The sequence below is a fragment of the Melozone crissalis genome, unplaced genomic scaffold (genome assembly GCF_028551555.1).
Source record: "Melozone crissalis strain CALT ecotype California unplaced genomic scaffold, PUWL_Pcris_2 ptg000009l_1, whole genome shotgun sequence".
Lineage (NCBI taxonomy): Eukaryota > Metazoa > Chordata > Aves > Passeriformes > Passerellidae > Melozone > Melozone crissalis.
In genome coordinates, this window is record NW_026535787.1 from 1,681,505 (window position 1) to 1,705,913 (window position 24,409).

General features: G+C 51.4%; 1 protein-coding gene across 5 annotated transcripts in view; it reads right to left on the reverse strand.

Annotated features, from left to right (window-relative positions):
- The window catches only part of TIAM1 (TIAM Rac1 associated GEF 1), a 143,732-nt gene that overhangs the window by 68,433 nt on the left and 50,890 nt on the right, over positions 1 to 24,409 (reverse strand). For 2 of the 5 annotated variants that reach the window (XM_054270204.1, XM_054270205.1), the window contains 2 exons: positions 7,594 to 7,772; positions 1,701 to 2,689 (listed from right to left, as the gene is read on the reverse strand). In XM_054270204.1, coding sequence (XP_054126179.1) covers positions 1,701 to 2,678 — 978 coding nt within the window. In that variant the 5' untranslated portion in view covers positions 2,679 to 2,689; positions 7,594 to 7,772. Of the gene's footprint in view, positions 1 to 1,700; positions 2,690 to 7,593; positions 7,773 to 11,442; positions 11,464 to 24,409 lie in introns of those variants that run through there. The other 3 variants (XM_054270207.1, XM_054270203.1, XM_054270206.1) reach the window with 2 other exon arrangements.

Genomic DNA, 24,409 nt, shown 5'->3' on the forward strand with positions numbered 1-24,409 from the left:
GCTGGCAGAGGCCAGCAGAGTGCCAAGGAGCACAGTAAGGGCAGGGCAGTGACACAGCCTCAGTCACACCAGCAGTGCCAAGGAAAGAGGAGCAAAGTGTGAGACACTGCTGCCTGGGGACCTGCTGCAGACACAGACTGGTCATTCCCTCCCCTCACCCCATCCAAAGCCACCTCACCAGGCTCACCAAGGACTCCTTTCACTTTGTGTGCAAATTTGGACTTCATTCCTGCCTTTTCAAACACATAATGGGAGTCATTTCCCTAAGCTTGCTCAGGCTAGGCTGGAGCTGCCATGACTTCATTTCTGACAACTATCTTATACTTACAGGATGCTGCTGGGATTAAAGACTTGGGAGGAGGAATTCTGACCTTTGCAAAGCTTTAATTTTGTTGAATTTATCCATGGTAATAATCACTGCTAAGACTCCTTACAGCCATCATCTCCTGTCTCGGGAGATCCATCCAGTGAAACCAGCCCCACGAAATAATTTCCCTGGGTATGGCTGAGGCCTCACAAAATACTACTTAAATTCCAGACTTTCACTACATGCCTCGGAGGAATCTTCTGAATGCCAGCATAGGCACCAAGAAGAGAAACAAATGCTTGGCTGTTCATCACTGACTCTATTCTCTTTTTCCTTAAATACCCTCAAAAGCAGGCTGCACCCAACAATCTTCAGGAAAGCTGTTAGCTCCAAGGCTGCCAAAACCCTTTTTTTTTCCTTCTTGTTCTCTAGGTTTTTATCCTGCCCTGGCACACCAAAGGCTTTTCACCTCGGAGAGCAAAGAGCTGATTTTGAAGAACAAAGCTGCTGTTGTGGGCTGCTGCAGCATCTGTTTCAGCATGCCAGTTTTATATTTAGCAGCAGCCCATGTCCCCAGATCAAGCATGGCCAGGGAGCCCCTGAGCAGCCCCATCCCAGCATGAGTCTGGGCAGGGTTTGGAACTCCTTCCTGCCCCTGTCTACAACTGAACTGCCAGCAGAACCACTGCCTGCAGCCTGAGGCAGGAACTCCCTCAGGCAGGACAGGGAAAAACATGGAAAAACATAAGAAAGCCCCAAAATTACAGGCCTGGTGTCTGGAGTGCAGGAGGGGCACCTGACAGCCAAGCTTCCCTTGAGTGTCTGCTGTCCCTGGCTCAGAGAAGCAGCATCTTCTCCACACATCTCCATACTCCATCATTTCTCAGCTTACAGCAGGCCTGGCAGTGCCAGTGCTGTTTCAGGGAGATGTTTTGCACAGAAACTAACATCAGCTAATTAGAAGAGTGAAATTTCAGCCCAGGGAGGGTCTAGCACGGAGGGGAAACACTGACAGGTTTTTTCTTTGCCTCCAGCCACGAGTGCAGGCAGGGGAGGGCGACAAGGCAGAGAGGGCAGAATGGGGGACAGCTCTGCAGAGGAGTGATCAGCTTTGGCAGCTACCCTGGAAAAAAAGGAACCGTCAGCACTGCAAAACACGCAGGGAAATCTTCTGCTGGCAAATGCACATTTCCCCTTCTCAGAGGCAGTGCAAAAGGTCCAAGGAGAGCTGCAGATCAAGGAGGGACAGTGATGGAACAGAGCCAGCCCTGGAGACTGGCTAGTTCTGGAAACAACTCTCTGCTCAGAAAGGGAGTGTTGAAGGAAACCCAGAAAACCTTCCTCTATAGGCCCAGCCCAGCAAATGCCAAAGCACAGCAGAAAACGGCCTTACCTGGGTGGTTTTTGCCCTTCTGCCTTGCATACTGCTGCTATGGCTCATCTGGGGGTTGGAGGCCCCTTCGGAGAGGCAGTGGGACTTCCTGCAGGGCAGTGTGTTGTAGTTGCTGTAGGAGGAGGGCGCGTCCTCGGCGCCCACCGAGGCCATCTTATGGCCGCCCAGCTCGGGGATGTCGGACACCAGGCTCCGGCAGTACCCTCCGAAGGCGTTTCGGGGCCCCCCGTTGATGGTGGCCCCGGGGGTTTTGGGGGAGTACAGGTCACTCATGGAGTTGGCCCGCTGGCAGGCCACCAGGGGCTGGGGGCTGCCGCCCGCCTCGGGGCCGCGCGCCGCCTCGGCCTCCTTCTCCTCGGCCAGGCCCAGGATCTCCTCGTTGCTGGTCAGGTGCTCCTGGCTGAGGTCGGAGAGCGAGAACTCCAGGCTGTCCTCGCGCCAGATGTCGGCCGACTTGGAGCGCTTCTTCTTGAAGGCGGCGGCGTCGGCGAAGGCGGCGCCGTTGGCGGCGTAGCGCAGCGCCCGCGCGTCGGCCTCGGCCAGGAAGGGCGGCTCGTCGCCGTAGAGCCGGCTCTCCTCCGAGTCGGGCACGCTGTGCACGGAGGCGGCCGTCAGCGCCGTGCTGCTGTCCACGCTGGGCGTCACCGACGAGTCCGTGTGGTAGGAGACGGGCCGCAGCGCCATGTCCACGCGCTCGGCCCACGTGGCGCTGCCGAAGTCCTCCAGGCGCGCCTCGGCGGCGGCGAAGGGCTCCAGGCCGTTCTCGGCCAGCGACTGCGGGATGCTGGGCGTGCTGCTGGAGCGCGTGCTCACCTCGGAGCCGCGGTGGTGCGCCGCCTTGCCCGACGAGGCGTGGCGCGCCCGGCGCGAGGCCTTGCCCGAGAGGCGCAGCGAGCGCGACGTGTGCTTGCGGCCCAGCGCCGGCTGCTTGTCCCCGTACAGGGCCTGCTCCACGCTCTGGCTCTCCGCGTTGCCCATGGCGTCACGGTCTGCAAGGGACACAGCGTTAGGGCAGGGAGGCACGTGGGCACCCCAATGCACCAACAACTCATTTCTTAATTTCATTAATTACCCAGCCTGTCTCAAAACCCACACCTCAGATTCTCACAGGGACTGCCCTAACTGCGGCAATAATCCCACAGATTAATTAATGACAGGAGCCAGCGGCTGGACCAGCAAACCTAGAAATGCAGTTAAATCAGAAGGTAGCAAACAGCCACACAAACTTGTGTAAACCAAGAGTGCAGAGGGGCAAAGGACTGAATCCTGCAGCTCGGTGTGAACTGGAACCAGTTTAGCACCACAGTGCCATCTCCGCTCTGTGCGCATTCACCCGACCCTCAGCATCAGCGCCGCCATTCCAGCCAACAGACTCAAAAAATCAACAGCTCTTGTTTATCTGCAGGTAACAGATGCTGAAAAGGAGAGGCATGTACACCTTTAGCTGAGATTTCACCTTTTTTTTGGCTAGGAACTGCAAAGCAAAGCACCAAACAGCAAAGTACAAACCCACCCGTTTGGCAGCAAGCTAATGACAGGTTTGATTTCTGGAACAAAAAACCTGTGCAACATTAGGCAGGTACCGAGAGTCCCCCACAAGAAAGCCATATTATGAAAAATAAATTAGCATGAGTGACTCAGACTAGACAAAAATAACCTTTCCTTCCCACTCCCTCAGAAGCAGATAAGCAGATCTGAGCTCTTTGATCTGAGCTGGAACGCAGGGACGGGGTTGGTGTCCCCAGCCCCAGCCTCCTGCATTATTCAGCTGTGCACGTCCCGCCGTGGAACAGGTTTCCCATCCAGGAGGTGGGAGTGATGATCTGATTCAACCTTGGGAAACACTTTGAGGTCTGTGATCTCACTCAACAAATGTCAGAAATATTTTATCAGTAGTATTGGGTCCTTCCCCTCTGGCCTGACAGCAAGAAGAAGAAAAGTAAACGCCAAAGTTCAAAATTAAACCCTGAATTACACACGAGACAGCTACATAGAGAAAAATAGTCCATCAGTCTTGAAAAGAAATTCCAAGACAAAACTTCTTTGTTTTGAGGCATTTCCGTCAGTTTTGGTTGACAATAAAAAAGCTGCCCTGACAGTAAAATAATCTGGAGTTTTTAATTCCTTGGGGCAATTTCCTCTCCCTTGCCAGGATGCTGGTGGGTACTGACCCAGATGCTGGCAGAATGAATGCAACCACCCGTTTCCCCTCACTATCTGTATACACACAACTGCTGCTGCACAGAACTGAATGAGCCCCACATAAACACATGGAAAGTGAGGAACTGATGGCACCAAACAACAGGACAGCACGGCAGAACTGAGCTCTGCACTGACACTTCTGACCACAGCAGGAGGACTGTGCCCCTGCTCCCTGCCCAGCAAAGCTCCTCATGGCTGAGGCTAGCAGTCTGTTCAGTACTGGAGCAACAGACAACACCGTCAATATCTGGGCATTTCTGCACTGAACATAAATGCAATTGCAGGTGAAATAAACTACAGCAGGAAATGCCCTACATCTACTGAAATGAATGGCACAACTCCCTTTGGCTGACATGACTTGTTTAGAAAAATAAAAGCAAAGAATAAAGGGCAGGTTTAAATCTTAAAACAAAAAAGAAAAAGACAGCTTTATCAATCCCTAGACAAGGGTTCATTATCTCCCAAGAGCTACAGCTCTTTGATACAGACTGAAAAACCATCAGCCAGCTTTTGGCTATTCAACATTTTAAAGCACAAAACCTGCATCTTTTCTTCTGCAGATATCTAAAACAAGCCCTCAGTGCTTCCATCCCACAAAAGAAACCCTCTCAGGGCAATGCTTTCCTGCTTTGGCTCCTGCTGACCACACTTCCATCTGGGGGGATTTTCCACCCTTTATCCCCAGCCTTCAGCCATCCATCTCATCTCCAGCCACCCCTTACTTCTCACCCTAAGGAGAATGAGCAGTTTTAAAAGTCCTCTTGAAACCTGCAATGGTTCTTTACCTTCCAAGCACACCAGGCAAGATTTCCCCAAGCCAGACAAGCAACAGGAGCACAAGTGGGCTCGGTGAGGAAAGGAGCAGCAGCTCACGCTGCATCCCAGAGGAAATAACACTCTCCTGGAAAGAAGGAGGCAAATCTTCTCTCCACAGAAGGAATGCTCAGGGAGTGATTTCACACAATGAAGTATCTGCTAGAGACTGTCAAGAAGTGTCAGACTTCAAAGCAAAGAGCCGACCCTTTTTCAATTCAGTGGATTGTTGCTTTGGGTGACGAGTCTGCAAATCCACAAACGGCTGTCAGTGAGCCCACACCTCACTCCTGCACCCTGGCAAGGCCCTGCCTGATCCCACTGAATTCCCAAACGCTGCCCAGTGCCTGCATGACATGCAAGACAGTGCCATCCCCAAGTTTGTCACCATCCCCTGGCAGAGCCCATCTCCATGGGACAGGCAGGACACAGCTTGGGTGGGACATTCAACCCCAGCAGGTCAGGCTGAGGGGCTCCTCTGAAAGGAACACCCCCAAATCCTGCCTTGTCACCCCATTTCTGCCTCCCTCCTGCATGGCTGGCTGGGCATTCCCACCAGCTACCCTGAACCAAATCGAGTGCTCGTGCAGCAGAGTCCACTAAAACAGCAGAAAATAAATCTGGGGGGAAAGAAAAGCCAACAGAAATAAAAACTTGCCCGTTTTTGCTGAGCTAGTTGGCCTGGCACGTGCCAGAGGCAGAACAACGGTGCCTGTCTGGGGACACAGCAGGGACAGCAGGGGACAATGCCTCTGGAGAGTGACACCTCCTCGTTTTTTGGCAGCAGAGAGCTGAGAGGTGAGCTGAGAGGCGAGCTGGCAGCCCTGAGAGGGGAACTGGCCCTGCACAGACTCCAGCATCCCCAGAGCAGAGCTGGGCAGGGCAGGGGAGCCCCAGCCTCCCCCTCCCACGGGCCACAGCAGACACCCTGGGGCAGCAGCGGCTCAGAGTGCTCGGCTACGACTGCCAGATGCTGCCTGTCTGTGCCTTAACTGCATTTAGCACACTCCGTGAAAAAAATCTGTATCAAATTAAGAAAATGAGTAATGTTAATGGGAGCTGCACGCAAGCGCTGCTAGGACAAAGGCTCCCCTTGTTAGCTCGGCTGCCAAACGCACAGGCCACCACTAAAGAGCCATCAAGGTACCACCAGGATGTGACACAGATGCAGTGTGACACATCTGCATGCTTATGACAGGTCTGTGGCGGTGGGAGCAATCTGCTGTGAGTGACCCTGAACCTCGCAGGGGCTGTGAGCACGGCTGGCTGGGTGTTTCCAGCAGAAAATGCTGATTCATCGGAACCCAAACTTTTTGTGGGAACAGAGGGCCTCTGACGAAATCTCTCTTTCTCTCTCTGGGAGGGAGAGGCTTGAGAAGCAAAGCAGGGAGGCAGGCACGTCTCCTGAAGAGGCACCAGCGCCCTGCCCTGACTCAGGCACTCACTGAGGATGCAGATTCGTATCTGCAGCCCCAGCCAGGCAAAGGAGGGGTGGCAGCTCTGCCTGCACATCCCCAAAGAGGTGGCCTGACCATCCATGCTGGGAAAGGGCTCTCTCTTCCAGAAATCCTGCTCCTTCCTGGGAAAACATCAGAAATGCGGTGACTTCAACAAAGCCACCTTCAAGCCAGCTTGCACATCCAGAGACAGGACAGAGGGCTGAGATATGCTTTTTGAAAGCTCAAACTTCAGACTGACATCAAGACTAGGCTGCCAGCAGGGAAAGCATGAATTCTGCAGGAAAATCAGTGTTCCCTAGACTGGGTATGTGGGAAAAGCAGCCTGACCTCCAGCTGAACTGCTGAGGTTTTGCTGGATGACTCTTACAAGAAATGGTTACACATAAATTATCACATTCTAGATGACCACTGATGATGGCCCACTCAGAGAACACAATTTCCTTTTAAAACAGTAATTCTCCTTCCCCTGCTCCGGTATTAAATTATTTCTTAAAATAATTACAAAACCAGAGTACTCATTTCAATTAAACCTATGTTACTAACCCCTGAACCTGCAAAAGGCTGGACCACTAGACTCCAGGAGCATATCTGAAAAACACTAAATTTCCAACCAAATTTGAAGCACCTCACAAGACAACAGATTGCAAATTTAAAATTAGATTCTAGTGGGAGGCCCTGGTGACAAATCTGTATTTTTCTCCTGGAGCGTAGCTCGAAGGCTGTGAGAACCAGAACAATGATCAAATCCACAGCGGGCAGTGAGCCTACAGAAATAAACTTCTGCTAAAATCTGCCAGCCAACAACAAAGATTTCCACTGAACTCACCAGAACCACACAGAAAAATGTACAAGACTAATAACCGAGTGTGAACACACACATTTTCTTGTAATTAAAATGCGCTTTTTCAAAAGGGCAACAGAGAGGCTGAAATTCCACAAAAAGCCTTGGAGTTTCTCAGAAACTCCAGCGGCGTATTTCATTTTTTTCACATCAGAACCTCTTCACCAGCCACTTCTTTCTTGCGAGCTGCTCTCACACGTGCTAAAGCATGGGATGGACTCCAGAAAGACTCCTGTATTTCACTGTTTTCACATCAGAACCTCTTAACCAGACACTTCTTTTTTGTGAGCCACTCTCACACACGTTAAAGCATGGGATGGACTCCAGAAAAACCCCCATATTTCATTGTTTTCACATCAGAACCTCTTCACCAACCACTTCTTTTTTTTTGTGAGCCGCTCTCAGACATGCTAAAGCACGGGATGACTCCAGAAAGACCCAGCTCGAGTAAGAGGAGGAGGAAGGAGGAAGGGACGGCACCCCCAGCCCAGCAGCCAGCCATGCAGCTCGTCCCTCGCCCTCCCAGCAGCCCAGAGCCCAGCAGAGCCCTGCAGAAACACGAGGGAGGCACTTGTACCTTCCGAGGCAGTCCCGGTATCCAGCGCAACCTTCCCCCAGAGAGCTGTGGCATTGAGAGGTACAGAATTGCAAGTGACCCCAAAGGGAGCAGTTACTGGGGCTGCGGAAGCTGTCAGCACCTGCCACTCAGCGACTCCATCGCTCCCGCCTCAGAGTCTATGCCTACATGCCAAAAACCTGGGGAGAAAGGGGAGAAAAACAAATCAGACAGAGCAGGGTTAGCAGGGAGGGCTGCACAGAGCATCTTCTGCAGGGGCCGCTCATCAGCACTTACCTAAGGAGCACTGGGCAAAGTTCAGGTGGTGAGAGCTGATGGTGGCAGAATAAATGGAAAACCCAGTCAAGCACCACCAGCCACGGGACATGGAGAGCTCCTCTTCCCAACCAAAATCCCCCAAACTTTAACCTTGCCTTGCTGAGGCCGGTCTGTCTGAGCTCAGGGCCAAAACCACACGTGCACGTGAGGATGAGCACCAAGAGAGGCACCTTCCAGCAGAGCAGGCTGCATTCTGGCAGCAAGGGGAGCCCAGCCACCCAGGAGGTCTCACAGGAGGTTTCCCTGCACGCTGTCCCACTCATGGAAAGGGAGGTTTGCCAGGCAGGGATTTCACTGCCATTTGGGGCAGAGCATTTACATCTGGTTTTGTGAGCAAGGGTTCTCAGGTTAATTGTGCTCACACAAGTGCAGATACAAGAGATGAGTCTGTGCTCACCTAGACCTGAGACAATCCTTAGGACAGTCCTTGAGTCAGCCACTGAGCTCACGTGGGCATCAAATCCCAGCCCTTTCCAGGCCTGGTACCACTGGCGAGCATCCTTGCAAGGAGCCCAGCTCCATCCAGGCCTGGCAGGGGCTGAGTGCTTTCCCAATCCAGCTCTCACCTTACTCAACCTTCTCCCAGCCAGGCACCAGCACTAAAACATCATCTCAATGCTGAACACAAACTTGGGAGAGTTACAAACTTCTCCACAGGTCCCAAGGAGCAAAAACCTGGGGAGGGATTACTGCTGCCCTTCATGTTCTTGGAGCTGCTTGGTGGGGAAAGTGTGATCCTCACTCTTGGCTGGATTCTCAAAGGAGATGAGAGTCACTGGCTCTTTTTAAAATTAAAAACGTCCTCGTTTTCTTTCTCTTCCTTCATGTTCCCTTCTTTGCTCCCTACCTCCCCCTCTTCCCCCAAGCTGTTGGTAGAGATCTGAAAAGCAGTTCATGAATTGCTCAGGAGCTGGCAGAAATTAATAAAATGAAGCTCATTTATATTGAAATGGACTCATCATCATGCCAGCTGCCAATGCTTTCCAAGAGGGGAATCTTGCTGACAAAAAAGGTCCTAGAGGCAGGAGGCTCCCCACCTGCACCCACCACACAGGGAGCAGCCCTGCCACGAGCACTCCTCACCTCCAGGAAAGGGAATTGTGACCATCTCTGCCCAGGTCTGCCTGCTACTGACCAAAAAACCTGCCCAAAAGAGGAGCAAAGCAAACACAGCCCAGCATTCTGTCAGACCTTCCACCCTGACGTGGCTTTTGTGGAGTTTGTAACCCTAAACTCTGCTCTGGGGCGACAAAAACTCTGAGAAAGCAGCTCCAAGGCAGCCTGTTCCACACACCACCTGTGCTCCTCCAGCAGAACCCCTTCTGTCCCGGCAGTCCTTTGATAAAAGGGGATGTTTACACCTGGATCCTGCACTATCCAAACCCTCACACTGTTCCAGTACATCTGAAGGGCTGGCAAAAACCTTTGCCATGAACAGCTGAGAACTGGGCACCAAGCTCCTCCAGAAAACAAGGATTTATCATTACCCATCAACTCTTTCCTGAAAAGTTTTGCTCCCATTAACTTTTCCACCTCAGACAGTCTGTCCTAAATTAAACCAATTCGTACTTTTCAAGAAGAACATTTGTTTTTTATGCTTTGTCTGACATTAATGTGCACTGAACAGTCCTCAGTGTCCTGGCTCATTCCAACAGCCCAGGCTCTGCTGCTGGAGAATTTCTGGAGTTCTCCAGCAAAGCCTCCCTTCCAGCAGGGTCTAGGAAGGTCCAACAAGGCAAAAAAGTGATTTCCCAGGAGGAAGGGCTGAAGCAAACATGAGCACAGCCACATCACTCACTTCCCTTCCAGCACAAAGCCCCTTCTGGACACGTTTGCTCCACGGATGCTAGCCAAGGGAAAAGCTGACCAGTGACCACCAGCCTGTTCTCAGGGGAGATGGACATTGTAAACATCAACACGCGGATCAACTGCTCTGATTAAAAAAAAAAAAATCAAATAAAGCTTCTCAGACTTGCACACTGGAGACAGAACATCCCTGTCAGCACCGAGTGCTGCTGATGCTCAGACACGTCCCTGGTGGGTGCGAGCCAGCCCTGCACACGTCAGAGCAGCTCCCGTGCTCTGGAGGCAGCACAGCTGTATTTACTGCACAGCCACAAAACAGCTCCAAAACCAGGCCAAGGGCTTCCCACAGGACTGCCAGGCCTGGCTGGGAGCACAGGAAACCTCCATGCACGGACTGAACACAGAGAGGGGAGCAGAACAGAGTAAAGGAGCACCCTGTTATTGCTCACATCTGCTACCTGGGATTCCAGGTACAGCACAGAGCTCTGGCTGCCAGGGGCTGCAGCAGTCTGCAGTGACAAGAGTCTGGAGAAAAATCCAGCACACCTGCTTTCTGTTTGCTTGACAGTGTGGACACCCTTCCATTAATGGATGAAAAACATGGAAACTGCAGCTTTCTAGAGCCTCCTTTCCAAAGCACAACCTTTCCTTTCCAGAATGAAACAAAATCGCTATGCAAATACATCCCCTTGTCCAGTGAACAGGAAAAGTTGGCCAGAGGGACGACAGCTCTCTTTCAGTTCTATTTTTACTTTTTCATTTTATGAGGCATTGCTTTTGTCAGACTTCAAATGCAATCAGTTGGTTGTTAAGCAAATCTTGATGCAGTTTGGAGAAGCCCTTGGTACCTCCACCATCAAGCAGGATGTGCATACACAGACAGGAGCAGTAGGCACTCTATACAGAAACCATTCAATATCCATCAGCAGCTCTGGGCTGTGTTCCCCACCCATGATCCCAGTTTCACACCACTGTAACTCCAGTGCTCAATCCCATCTCCTGAAATGGACAATCAGGCCCTTGCTTTGTGACTGGAGGCCACATTTTCCTATTTAATAGTCAGTTAGTTAATATGAATTGCTGCTGAGATCAGCCCAGCCAATGCCCTGCCCTGAGACCGAGGTAAATGCTCTCCTGCGCTCCAGGGCTCTGCCTCTCCCCATCCCCCGTCCCTGGGCTGCCCTCTGCAAAACAAAACCCACAGGAGAGGGAGCATAAAATACCTTGAGCTGGAAGGGACCCACAGGGATCAGAGTCCAGCTCCTGGCCCTGCACAGACACCCTGACAAGCCTCCAAACCCCTCACCATCCTCGTGCCCCTCCTTTGGATGCTCTTCAATAGCTCTAGATCCTTCTCAAACTGTGGCGCCCAAAGCTGCCCCTGTGCCCTGAGGTGAGGCTGGACCAGTGCTGGATGGACAGACGGATGGATGGATAAGAGACTGCCCTATGCCCAGATCTTTGTTCACAAATGCAACTCCAAAATGCTCCAAGCTTCCCCACTCTCCATCTAGACACTGAGCCCCGAGACCAACTTCAGAGCATTGCAGAAGCTGGTTGACTTTTAAAGCAGCAAAAATAAATGACAAACGTGCTCCTCCCCGTGTTTTCTTTCTGTGACATTTAAAATGCCATAGAAGCTTTTTGTTTGTGAGAAAAATTAATTTCAAACCGAGCGCTGCCCGAGAGAAAAATGAATCTCAAGCCAAGCACAGCTTATAGTACCTGTTGAGGAGAGTGGCTGCTCCTGAAGCTGGAGTGTGAGGGCAGTGACCATGCAGGCAGGTCAGGGATCCATCCATCCATCCATCCATCCATCCATCCATCCATCCACCCACCCCCAGGAGTGGGCAGGAGGAGCTCCAGCTGCACAACCCCTCCCAAGTGTCTCGCTAGCACTCACCCTCCGTGTCTGTCACGGCTGCCAGAACAATGCTGGTGATGCTCCAGATGAAGAGGAGGGCAAGGAAAAATAAACCCACACTCCCTTAGAGCTGAGCTCCTGAAGGGGAAGGTGTGGGCAGCCCTGCTCCTCCAGCTGCAGCACCGCCCCTACGACAATTCCCAAGGGAGGGGAGAGAAGGCAAGAAGAGAAGGAGGGAGCAAGGTTTGTGTTTGAGAGACCTTAAACCCCCACAGAGGCAACAGCCAGCCATCCCCAAATCCAGCTAAAGGAAACAGAACCAGGAGCACAGCACTGAGAAAGCACCGTGGCAATAAATTAATGAAAGAGCAGAGCAGGTAGCCCAAGGGAAAGCCCCCTCTCCAGGGTTTCTCTATTTATAGAGGGCATGTGAATAATTGACACCGCTGTGGGTTTGTTTGTTTTTCAATCATTTTTACAACTATCTGAGCATGTTTTAACTCTTTCTCCTTCCCTTCCCTTTTATTTTTAATGGTGGGAAAATCCCCCTTTATAGCCTGGGGGGGAATCTGCAAGGTTTTACACGTTTCCAGCAAAGGGCAGAGCAGGGGAAGGATTCTAATTTCAGATCATCAGACATAAGCAAATCTATGGGAAGCCACGAGGGCAACTCCCTGGAGCCTGTGGGGCAGCCTAAGCCCAGCCAGGAGGGAGCTGCAGGGAAGGAGGAGCCCCCTTGGCCTCCATGGAGGCTCTGAGCACTGAGCGCACATTTATATGAGACTTGAAAAACGAAAAGAATTCCCAAAATGCAGCTGAAATAAAAAATAAGGTGTGGCTTGTTTATTTACCTTTAGGTTCTGTGTTATTGTTATTGCACTTAGCTTAAAAAGGGCTTTCTGCTTGTGCCAAATGAGCCCAGAACTGCTGATACACGGCAAGGGTGGGAGGTGCCAAATGCACTCCAAAGACTGAGAAGGAACAAGAAAATGTTCAGACCTCCACATGGATCTGGGGGAGCTCTCCCCGTACAGCCAAGGACTGGGACCTTGCACAGAAGAACCAGCCAGCACCACAGGCTCCAGCAATAAAACCTGAAACCCTTGGCTCGAGTGACCGACCAGACAGGATGTGAAGGATTAAAATGTGTGGAAAAAAATTCAGGGCAATAATTGTGGTAGGGGGAATTGCAGAGGAAGTGCTTGCTGTATCTCCTCACTGAAGCACTGAGGTAAGTAATCTGATTTTCAAGCAATGCCAAAGACCTCACACAGATCATTAAGATGGTGCCTGAGATATGAAGTATCTAATTTTAGATACCCTGACTTAAGTACTAGGGAGGGATTCCAGAGGAAAAACCGGTGTGAAATACAACTCAGGCAGATCAGCAGAGCTCTCCCTTTCTGCTGCTGTGAAACACAGGCAGATCAGAGGAGCTTTTTTCCCTTTCTGCTCTCTCTCTCTGAGGAGGGTGAGGAACCTCACAGAGCTGTGTAAGCTTCCTCAATCACTGCTTCAGAGTCAGGAGAAAGGACAGCAAAATAACTTCCATAATGAGGAAAAGGACTGGAGCAAAGGATGTCCTTAGCAGATGACAGCAGGCCTTGCACAAGTTTTGGCACCAGGATCTGTCTGTCTGCGAGCTCCTGGTGAAATCAGCACTGCTCAGGACTCATCCTGCACTAAAACTGCACTGGGGTGGGGTGGGGAGGCCAGCAGTGCAGGGAGGGCTGGATTCCTGCTGCCAGGCTCCCTTCCATCTGGGAACAGTGTCCAGCACAGCCACATCCCACTGGGAAAGGGTTTGGGGTGACCAAGGAGGAAAGCAGTGTCCAGAACCAGCTTTCTGTGTCCAGAACCAGCAGAAAGCATGCACTGAACATCCTAAACTTCCCAAAACCAGGGGGTTATAGCCTGGCATGGCAGTGCAGCACAGACAGGGCTCTCTGGTGGGGCAGGGACAAGGGAAGATGCTGACACAGCGCCCAGGTAGCTGCTGAGCTCACCTCCTGATATCAGCCCCAGCAGGGATGCAAAGCTGGGTGGCTCAGGACCAGCCTGGCACTGCCAAGGGTGAATGAGACACTCAGGTTTTACCTGGCACAACCTGATGGCTCCAGTGGATCTGGGCTCACCTGATGGCACCAGCTGCTCTGGGCTGACTGGTTCCAGTCACGGCTCTCCCACCCCAAGGGAGGCACACACACCTCCAGGGCCACATGGCTGGGTGGTGCTTCTTTAATAAAGAGGGGACAGAACCCAGAAGGGATGGAAATCCCAGAATAAGACACCTTTGAGGCTCAGGTGAGCCCCCACCCTGGGAAGGATGGGAAAGGGATGGATCAGCAAATGCTCTGGAGAGGAAAAGCAGAAGTACCAAAAGCCAGGCTAAGGCAGCTCGGGGGGGAAAGCTGATCCCCATCAGCTCTGAGGGTGGCCTCCCACTCAAATGAAGGCTTTGCCTCCTTTTCCAGGGAGTGCATGGTGGGAGAGGCATGTGAATCACCACATCTGAGGTTATCAGGAGCAAAATCCAGAGCCTGAAACGTGCCAGTCAGCAGCAGCTTTCAATCTGCATCCCAAACCCAGGAGAGAAGCAACCACAGGGCTGCGGGAAGGAATTTTTACATTAAACCTGTGGATCAGGATCCTGCCTGGGAGTACAGAACAAGTGATCCCAGCAGCGATGTGTCCATCTGTCTGTCCATGGATGCAAGGCTGGGGAGCACAGCTGGGAGATGGAACAGGGAATGACACAGGGAAAAATGTGAATTAATTTCTGCTTGCTGCTCTTGATCACTCCCTGCAGGAAGATGACCCATTTTCCAGAGGAGGAAAAGCAGAAGACACCTTTCCAGGAAACTGCTAGCGCAGCTGAGGATGACAAAAAGTGGCACAGGAATTATGATCTGCATAAGAAACTTTGCACAGAGGTTGTGCTGAGGAGAGAATTACCTCATCAAGCCTTTTCATGTTTTCAGTGCAGACACATAAAAATGAAATGTGCTGGTGACTTGTGCTGAGGACACAAGGCTGGGAAGAGCCAGAGCACAGCACAGACCTCGTGTCTCACATTGATCCCAGAGGACCATGAGCTCCCTGGGTGTGACAGAAATGCCAAGAAAAGCAAATGTAAATCAAAGGGTGCACCAAGCAGGACTTGCCCAGCAGAAACAGCACTGACTGATGCTGCAGAAGACATTGACCTCATCTGGGACGTGCAATCCTCACCAAGGTTAACACAGAGCAGACACCTTCAGCAGAAGTGAGGCTTCACTCTGAGAGGAGTTCAGAACAACAAAGCTGCTGTCAAATGGAGCACAGCAGAGAGGAGCTGAGCAGGGCATCCAGCTGGGGTGCGGGGGCTGAACCCTGCCCTGGAGCCCTCCCAGCCTCAGTGAGACCCAGGGATCACAGCTGCACTCAGGGACACAGCTCTTCCTTCCCAAACTCATGCTGCTCCTGAGCAGCAGGAAAAAACCAACACCAAATCCTGCACAGTTGGTGCAGGTCCTGCTCTGGCTCTGCAATCTGTGGTCAGTGAGGGCAGAATCTTGTTGCTGGCACGGGGAGCTGCCTGTGAGGGGTGCCAGGTGAGCAGCTGCAGGGCTGGTACCTGTGAGCTCCTGGCATCCTGCACGGCTCCAGCCTAATTCTGCCTGAAAATGACCCAAAAAGCAGCGCCAGAGAAGGAGCAGGCAGAGATGCTCCAAACCCTAGTGGGAATGTTTCAGCACCAGGCTCTCACTCCTTTTCATGCTGGCTACAGTCACACAAACAAAACACTGAGCTGAAGTACGAAGAAGTGGGAAATTTTTTTTAAGCATTCTAAAATATGTGTGAGGAATTCAAACTGCTCATAAAACAACAGCTATGCCTCCTCCAAATGCCAGGCTGGTGAGGTACCAGCCTCACCACCAAACAAAACCACAGCAAATCCACCCAGCACTGTAATTAATGAGCGCCCATGGCACTTGGTGACAGCAGGCACAGCTTGGACCCCATACCTCAAAGGGCTTCTCCAACCTGTCACTGACATTCTCAGCTAGTGCCATTCCATCATTTCAGTGCTTCACTTTTCCAAAACAGCCCTGCAAGAAAAGATCCAGTTTCCTCTCTACATTTAAAGAGCAGGAGATGATTTTAGTGGCTGCCAAAGCCACTGGTGCTTTCTGTGGCAGCACTCCCAGCCAAATGAAAGCAAACCCTGCATCAGATGCACACTCAGTCTATCTGCGCACACACTGACCAGAGGCACCCTGCCCGTGCTACAGGGGGATTACTGACCCACCTGAGCTCCTGAATTCACCTGAGTGGCCTCTGTCCCCCCACAGAGCCACCTCCAGGCTGCAGGGACATCCAGGCTCTCCCAGTAACCTCGCAGCACTGCTTCTGTCTGCATGCACACAGCCCCCACTGTGCTAGTGCTGAAAGCAGCTTTTACTCCAAAGGGTGTTAAAAATAACATCAGGGACCAGGAATTTCCTCCTGAAAGACACTTTTCCACCAGGAGAGGCGACTGTCCCGTGCCTTCCCCTGCACCAGCAGCCACAGCCACGTCTCACACTGATCCTGCAGACCCAGGGCAGAGCAGTGACTATTCTGCAGAGAGAGATGCACCTCAGACACACAGTGACTGCTGCCACTTCCAAGGGAAGCCCTTTAAAGAGAGAGAAGCAAAGGACACATTTACAACAGAGCTAAACAAACACTCCATGGCTCTGCACCAGCCCCTGCATCTCCTTCTGGGGGGCAATAACCTCTGTGCCAGTGCAGGGGGTTTCACCTCAAACTTTTCTGCTCCCTACTACAGAGCCTGCCCTACATGTGCTCTGGGGACCTCTGATGTTCTGCCATCAAAGACAGTCCTGGTCTGAAAAGATCTCCTTGTCACACAGCATTGACGGGCTGTACATCCCTTCAAGCCACCCATGAGCAATATCAAGATATTTCAAATGCAATTCCCTTCCTTACTTGTTTTCTTAGGTTTTTTCCACCACTTTTCAGAGCTGATATAGTTACATTAAAAGAGGGGAAAGAGGTAAAAAACCCTGTAATTTTGTACTTTATTATTTATAGTTTTTAATCAACTCTTGCAAAACCTTTCTCACTATGTAATTCCCTGTACATTAAGGGAGCAAGGACAGCTCTGTGCAGTGCAGAACTCAAAGCACAGCCTCACACTGGGGCCAGATCCACAGCACAAACACTGGCCAGGGACACGACCTCTGACTGAGCCTGCAGAGGCCACTGCGATAGGGTCACAGCAGCAAAATGCTGATGTGCTCACAGTGACACACGTCTCCTCAAGTCCCAAAGCCCACCAAGCTCAGGGTGAGCTCCCCAGCAGCAGCAGCACAGCTCCAATGGCGTGACACAGCAGCACAAACACTCCCAGAGGAGTTTCCCTGATGGCTGCCCGTGTGTGGGGCTGCAGCAGGGACGGGCAGAGGGCAAGCAGAGCTGTCTCCCTGCTGCACAGTGCTGACTGCAGCCTTTTCTTGCCCGGGGAGCTGCCCAGCCCCGGCACACACGAGCCGGGGCACGGCGAGGTGCCGCCCGCGCACGGCGGCTCCCTGACACCCGGCCTGCCAGCCAGAGAGCGGCCACGCTGCTCAGGGGCTCACAGGGGCAAACCCCCTCCCTGGGCCCTGCACCAGGCCCCCAAAGCAGCCATGAGGTTTGGAGAGGGAGCAAAAGGCTCCCGATGTCGCAGAGGGAAATCTCTCCCTGCCGCGCGCACCGAACGCTCACGGCGAGAAGGAAAAGGCCAAAGGCAGCAAAGAGCAGAGGGGGAGAGCTCACAGAAACAAGATGTTATTCCTCTGTTTTCCATAGACCATTTCCTCTGTTTCCCTAAAAATTTCCTCATTTTTAGGACCTTTTCCTTGACTCACAGCCCCTCAGTAGCTGCACTGGCCCCTCTCAGGGGCTGTCCCTGGCTGCAGGGAAGGCTCCTTCTCCTCTTCCTCCTCCCTCCCTTCTCCCTGCTGTGCCCCAGCAGAGCCGGTCATGAGGAGGAGGAAGAGAAGGAAGCACAGGCAGTTCTCTGCCATCTCCCAGGTCACAATCCCCACCTCATTTTCCCATTAAAACAATAAAGCGCTCCTCAAAAGAAACTCGCAATAAGCTCTGAAAACATCCTTGTTAACAACTTACGTGTAAGTTTTGTCAATACCTGAAATTCTCCCAGCAAGGCACCCAAAAAGCAGCCAGATACTCTCCTCCCTCTGCAAAAAGTGTTCCTGGCTCTGAACTGCAGGGAGCCAAAGGAAGGCAGCACAAATCCATCCCTCCTGGTGCCATCTGCAAGGCTGCAATTAGCCACCAGCATTTCTGTAACCCTACAGAGTGCTGCAAACAGACAATCCATTAACTGGGACGTTTTTGTGGGATTTCTGTCAGTTACATTGTTCCAGAGGCTTATATTTATACAAGTTACAAGAACCTGACGGGCTTCCTTTGTTCAGAGTTTCACAAAGATCCACCAACTTTCAGGGCTCAATTCCACTGCAATTATTACATTAGTAATTATGTAAACAGGCATTTTATTGTCTTTAAGACAATAAAAACATTTGCAGAGTGACTTAATGCTCAGAAGCAGAGGGAAGCTCCTCCAAGCAGCACCCAAAATCCCAGGGCACCAATTAATACTGGGATATTGTTCAGCCTGACCATTCACCAGCACAACGGGGCACGAGGGAGGGGTAATTCAAACCAGCCGTGGAATGGCTCTGAAATGAGACAAATAAACTGCTACAGGCACGGCTGCAAATGTGCTTTGAGGCCCATTTCCATCACCCCCATCCCCTTTGAGGTCTGTTTTACCTGAGGAGCCAGGATGGGCAGAGGAGAGGGGACAACGGGGGGCACAGAGCTCATTGCCTGGATGGATGGTGGGATGGGAAAGGGGACAGCAGGAGCACCGCGGTGAGGAGAGCACGGGGATGAGGGTGTCACAGGGAAGGGAAGAGCCCCCTGAGCACCTCCCCGTGTCCCAGCAGCCCCAGGGGACAGGGCTGTGAGCACAAGGAGCCAGGCACTGAGCTCTGGCACGTCCTCCCTCCGCCCAGCTGTGGGAAAGGAGAGCAGCGCTCCATTATCGCTCCCCACACAGGCTCCAACATGCCTCAACTCATTCTCTGCCTCTTAAAAAAACCCAAACAAGCCATGAAAAGGAATGCATAATCACCTGGCAGGGCACCTCTCTGCTCCAGCTTGCAGGCTCTGCCCCACCACGCTCTTTTCCCAGCCCAAAGTGACTTGTGAAAGGTTTTACACAATGGGCACCTCCAACTTCACAGGGGAAACAACCTGGAAAGGAGGGAAAGCCCAGAACAGAGGAGGGCTCCTGATGTGGAGGAACCATGCCCTGATCTGGACATGGAAGTGAAATTAGGAAGAACAAGTGTTTGTTTCTGCAGGAGATGCAGCAAACACTGGTAAAATCTGAGCCCATGAGGCAGCCAAGATCTGCAGCATGGGAATCACGGAACCATGGAATGGTTTGGGTTGAAGGGACTTTAAAGCCCATCCAGCGCCACCCTCTAAGAGGGACAGGGACACCTTTCACTGTCCCAGGGTGCTCCAAGCCCATCCAGCCTGGCCTTGGACATTCCAGGGATCCACGGCAGCCCCAGGGAGGGCAGAGAGATTACAACAAACACACAAAAAGGCTGGAGAGCCCTGGGAAGGTTCAGCGTGGGATGTGCCTCTGCTCCCAGGGCTCAGCAGGGTTAACAACCTGCTCCTCTCACAGCCCCACATGTAAATACACAATTTTGGGGCACAGGGCCCCTGCTCTGAGCTCATGCTCCACAGCTCCATTTTAGTTTTCCTCCTCAAGGCCTGACTTCCAAGTGCCTGCTGAAAAGGAAACAAGCCCTGGACGTGTTTGAACAAGTGGGCAACACCTGCTCCCAGCTTTTGGCTCTACTGCATTGTCTGGGGTTTGAGGTTTGCTCTTTAAAGCCCAACCTAACTGGCTTAGAGAAAAAAAAAAGAAAAGCTCATAACCAGTTTCAGGACTAAGAGAGAAAAAGACTTCATTCATTCCAATCCTTTGTTTTCAGGGACCTTACCCTGACATTTCTCTGCCAGCACATGAGGAAAACTGCAGAAAATGCAAACACAGGCAGGATGGTGCTTCAAAGGGAGAAGGTGCAGCCCTGCCCTGGCTCCGGCTCTGCTGGGATATTCCTGTACCAGGGAGCCCGTTCTGCTGGAACCCTGAGCAGGCAGGCCAGAGTCCCGCCTGCCAAGGGCCATCTGTTTGTGCAAGACGTGCAGAACCCATCTCCTGCTCTGCCCAGAAGCACTCTGGGCACCCACAGGGGAGATGAGGGGAGAGCTGGGCACAGCTGAGTGCTGCTCGAGTGGGAAAGGGGCTCCCAGCAGAGCCCAGGGATGGCTCCATCCCAGCAGACTGGAGTTCTGCACTGCAGTTCTTTTCCCAGAGTAATTCCAGGTGGAAATCCATGGACGCACAGCTTCAGCCCCCAGTCCAGCCTGAACGGAACCAGGAGCTGGGAATCCCACAGGAACACTGCTTGGAGGCTTTCTCTGCTCAAACTCCATCCACCCACGGGAAGCAGAGCAGAATTGTTTATCTGCTGGGGGAGATTTTGCCCAATTAATCCATTCAGGAGTTTGGGGGAATATTCTGGAGCATGCCACATGCTGGGAGCAGATAAATAACATGTCCCACTGTAGATGTTTCCTAACTTAGCCTGTATTTAAGGCAAGTCATAAATAACAGCACTGAACACGGTTCTTAACACCAACATAAAATTCAAAAAAACCAAATGCTGTCTAATTTTGCTGTGCCAGTTGTAACAGGGTGATAAATTCCCACAGAAAGGATACAATTCATAAGGACCTTGCATGCCTCCATTTTTAGGGATGTGCTCAGCAAAAGATGATGCACAACAGGTTATGAACGCCACAATGGGTTGGAATTGCACACAGAGAACAATTAATCAAAATAATTCCCATTTACTATCATGACGGCCAACTATAAATGTTAATTCAGCTGAAGGGAAACCAAATATTGACATCCTGGACTAGACTGACCATAAGTTTGACTGATGTCACACAAATCCGGATGCTCAAACAACAACAATTAATAAGCTGTTAGCACCACCAGCTTTAAATATTTTTTTAAATAAATCCACCAATTTTTACATAAAACTAACAATATTTTCCAATCTACTTTAAATAAATCTACCAATATTTTCCCAATGCATTCAGGTGAAAAAATACATCAACCCAAGAGCCATGCAGCTTTTTCAAAATGACAGTGCCTTTCATGAAGGAAACCATGAGCAACGCTACCTGCCAAGTCAGTAAACAAAATTAGAACTAGAAGAGTCATAAATTCCATTTTTAATCAGGGAAAATGCCAGAAATAATTAAAAACTAATATCCTTTATGGAAGCCCAGCTGAAGTATTTGCTGATTTAAAATTAAAATGGTCCTGCATTGGACTAACAAAGGGTTATATTTAGACTATTTTCAACGTTCTCTTACTAAAAGCAGCACAGCAAAGTGCATCCACCCCCCTGGAGCCACAGAACAGGGTTATCTGCACAGGGCTGTGGCAAGCTGAGGCACAAATGGTCCTTCTGCCCAAACTCCCAATTTCTCAGCTCAGTTTCTGCAGGAATCCCCAGTAACCCAGCCCAGGCTCCCGGGGATCAAGCTGCTCACATCCACATCCCCCTAATCCTCTGAGCACCATTTCAGAGCCACAATGGGAATGAAATAACAGCCCTGGAGCGCAGCTAGGGGGATAATCACAGCCAGGCAGCCCCAGCCCTCCCATCCCCATCCCCATTCCCCACAGGTACCATTTCAGAGCCTGTGCTGCTGATACACCCAGCCCAACACAAAGCAGGGCCTGGGGAGGCCCATCTGGGGCCATTGCTGCCATGGAATACCTGCAGTGCTCACAAGGGATGGGTCCATCCCCCTGTGTTTCCCTACACAAAGCAATTTCCACCTATTGAACATCCCCAGAGAACTCTCAGGCCAGATGGGGGGGATGCTCATCACACAAGGACGGGGCTATTTCATGCTGAGGGCTCCTTTTTTCCCCCAAGTTTTTAAATTCTGGAGGATTTAATTAAATTGCAAGGCAAGGATTTCAGCCTGGCTGCCTGACAGCTTTACTGGGCTGTTCAGCGGTGAGGCTTAACCAAAGCTGTGTCTGAGCAAAAAGGTGCTAGATTAGGGCTCTGCTCCTCAACCCAATGCCAGGGATTCACAGCAAGAACCTGAAATCTCCCTGAGTCTCAAAGCCCCTTTTACAGCCTGAGAAGCTCCTTTCCTGTACCACTGAAAGAAAACCAGAGTAAATCATAGAATGGTTTGGGACCTCTGAGATCATCCAGGTGAGGTGCCCGTGCAGGGGACAGTGACAAATGTCTCCTCAGACAGCACGGTGCCACTTCATCAGAAAAGGCATCTAAAAATCGAGTGAAAGGAGTCACAAGCATCTCCAGACTTGTGGGACCCACTCCATTACTCTGGGATAATGCTGCCATAAATTGTAGGTCAGGCACAGTGGAATATGAATCCCTGGCCCCTGGCATTCCTCTGCTTGGTTTAAAAAGAGAGGTTGGACCAAGATAATCCTCTTATTGCTCTGCCAGTTTTACTAGCAGAGACTCTCAATGTGAAATTTGGTCCAGCCTGAGCAATAAAATAAGATTTTAATTTCCAGGCTCCTGGAAATGAAAGCCTCGGTGAGCTCCAGGAGCTGGAGCACTGGGGGCTTTGGAAAGCCCTTTGAGTGGGGAGCTGGGAGAGGCTTCCCCACGAGTGGATGGAGGCTGTGGGACCTCAGCAGAGCTCTGCTCACGGTGACACGTGGAGGAGCCGTCTGCTGTGAGAGGCAGGAGCTGCCAGGGGGGCGGCAAGTCTGTCCCTGCTGTCCCCAGCTCCATGGGGATGTGACTCACAGCTCGCTGCAGCCCCAGCCAGCCAAGACATTTCCTTGCCATTTAGACAATGAATCAGGAGCTCTGCGAGGCTTCATCTCCCTGTATTCAAATCTAGATCTTGTTTGTAAGAAGAATTTGAAGAAAGGGTAATTTTGTACACCTGCTGAAAAGGTTTGGTCCTTGATTCCTTCTCAGCAGTGTTACGTGCTGCCATGACCTCAAACCACAGATCCATGAGGTTTCATCTTCCTGTACGCAAATCTACATCTTATTTTTAAGAAGAATTTGATCAAAGGGTAATTTTATGTACCTGCTGAAAAGCTTTGGTCCTTGATTCCTTCTCAGCAGTGTTACATGCTGCCATGACCTCAAACCACAGATCTATGAGGTTTTATCTTCCTGCATTCAAATCCAGATCTTGTTTGTAAGTAGAATTTGATCAAAGCGTAATTTTATGTACCTGCTGAAAAGGTTCTGGTCCTTCATTCCTTCGTAGCAGTGTTATGCACTGCCACGACCTCAAACTACAGATCCACAAGGTTTTATCTTCCTGCATTCAAATCCAGATCTTATTTGTAAGAAGAATTTGATGAAAAGGTAGTTTTGTATACCTGCTGAAAATGTTTGGTCCTTAATTCCTTCTCAGCAGTGCTACATGCTGCCATGACCTCGAACCACAGATCCACAGAACATCCTGAATTAGAAAGGACCCACGAGGATCAAGTCCAACTCCTGACACCCCAAAAATCCCATCACATTCCTGACAAACACCTGGATGTGTTTCACTTTTTCCATGAATAATCAAGGCCCAAAGCAGGTTACAGAAAACTCAGCGGAAGCAACAGGTTGCAGGCAGAGGATTTGTAAAACTGCTGCTGCTGCTCCCTTAAGTGACTCATTTTGGGGTTCAACGAGCGAAAAGTGCATTAAAATTTCAAAGGGTTCCTGCGCAAAAATAGCTCTGCACAGCTGGAGTGGCTTCAAGTGAGATGCACACTGTGATGAGCAGGTTCAAGATTGCTCTGAGAGAGCTGAATAAATATCTGCAATCTTGTGTGAGTGCCAGGTGAGCTGGGCTCCTCCTGAGGCTGCTGAGCTTTGGGAACATGGGCTGGGCAGTTGTTTCAAACACAGGGTGATCAAATCAAATCAAGCCTTGGGATAAGCACAGCTCAGCCTGAGTTCTGGGGAGCAGCAGGATGAGCCCCTCGACCTGGAGCATAGAGTAGGAGCCCATCCCAGTGCAAGGGACAATGTGCCACAGGGAGGGCAGGTCTAGGTCCTAGAAATGGGGCTGGCTGGATTCACCCTGCATGGGCTGAAACCAGAGCTCCACATCGCATGAGGATATGTGAGCCTGGGTCCAGGGGCTCACACACACAAAGCTGGAGCTGTTTTTGCTGTCATCACAGACCTGGCACTGGCAATTATTTCGTTTCCGTCTCTCCGGTGCTGATGGGGGAATCACCGTCCTGCCTCAGGCAGCACAACAGCCCCAGCTCCCGTTTCCTATGGAATTTAACAGAATCACAGAATATCCTGGGCTGGAGGGACTCACAGGATCACCCAGCCCAGCTCCTGGCCCTGCACAGACAGCCCAACAATGCCAATCTGACCCTGGGAGTGGTGTCCAAAGGCTCCTGGAGCTCTGTGGGGCTGTGCCCATTCCCTGGGGAGCCCGGGCAGCGCCAGCACCTCTGGGGGAAGAGCATTTCCCTAAATCCAGCCTAAACCTGCCCTGGCACAGCTGCAGCCCTTCCCTGGGTGCTGCCACTGTCCCAGAGGGCAGAGATCAGTGCTGCCCAGCACTGGAGCCAGGTTTTGGCAGGCACTGAGTGGGTCAGCCTCCTGTTCTGCAGCAGAACCAGCCAATGCACCCTGAGGA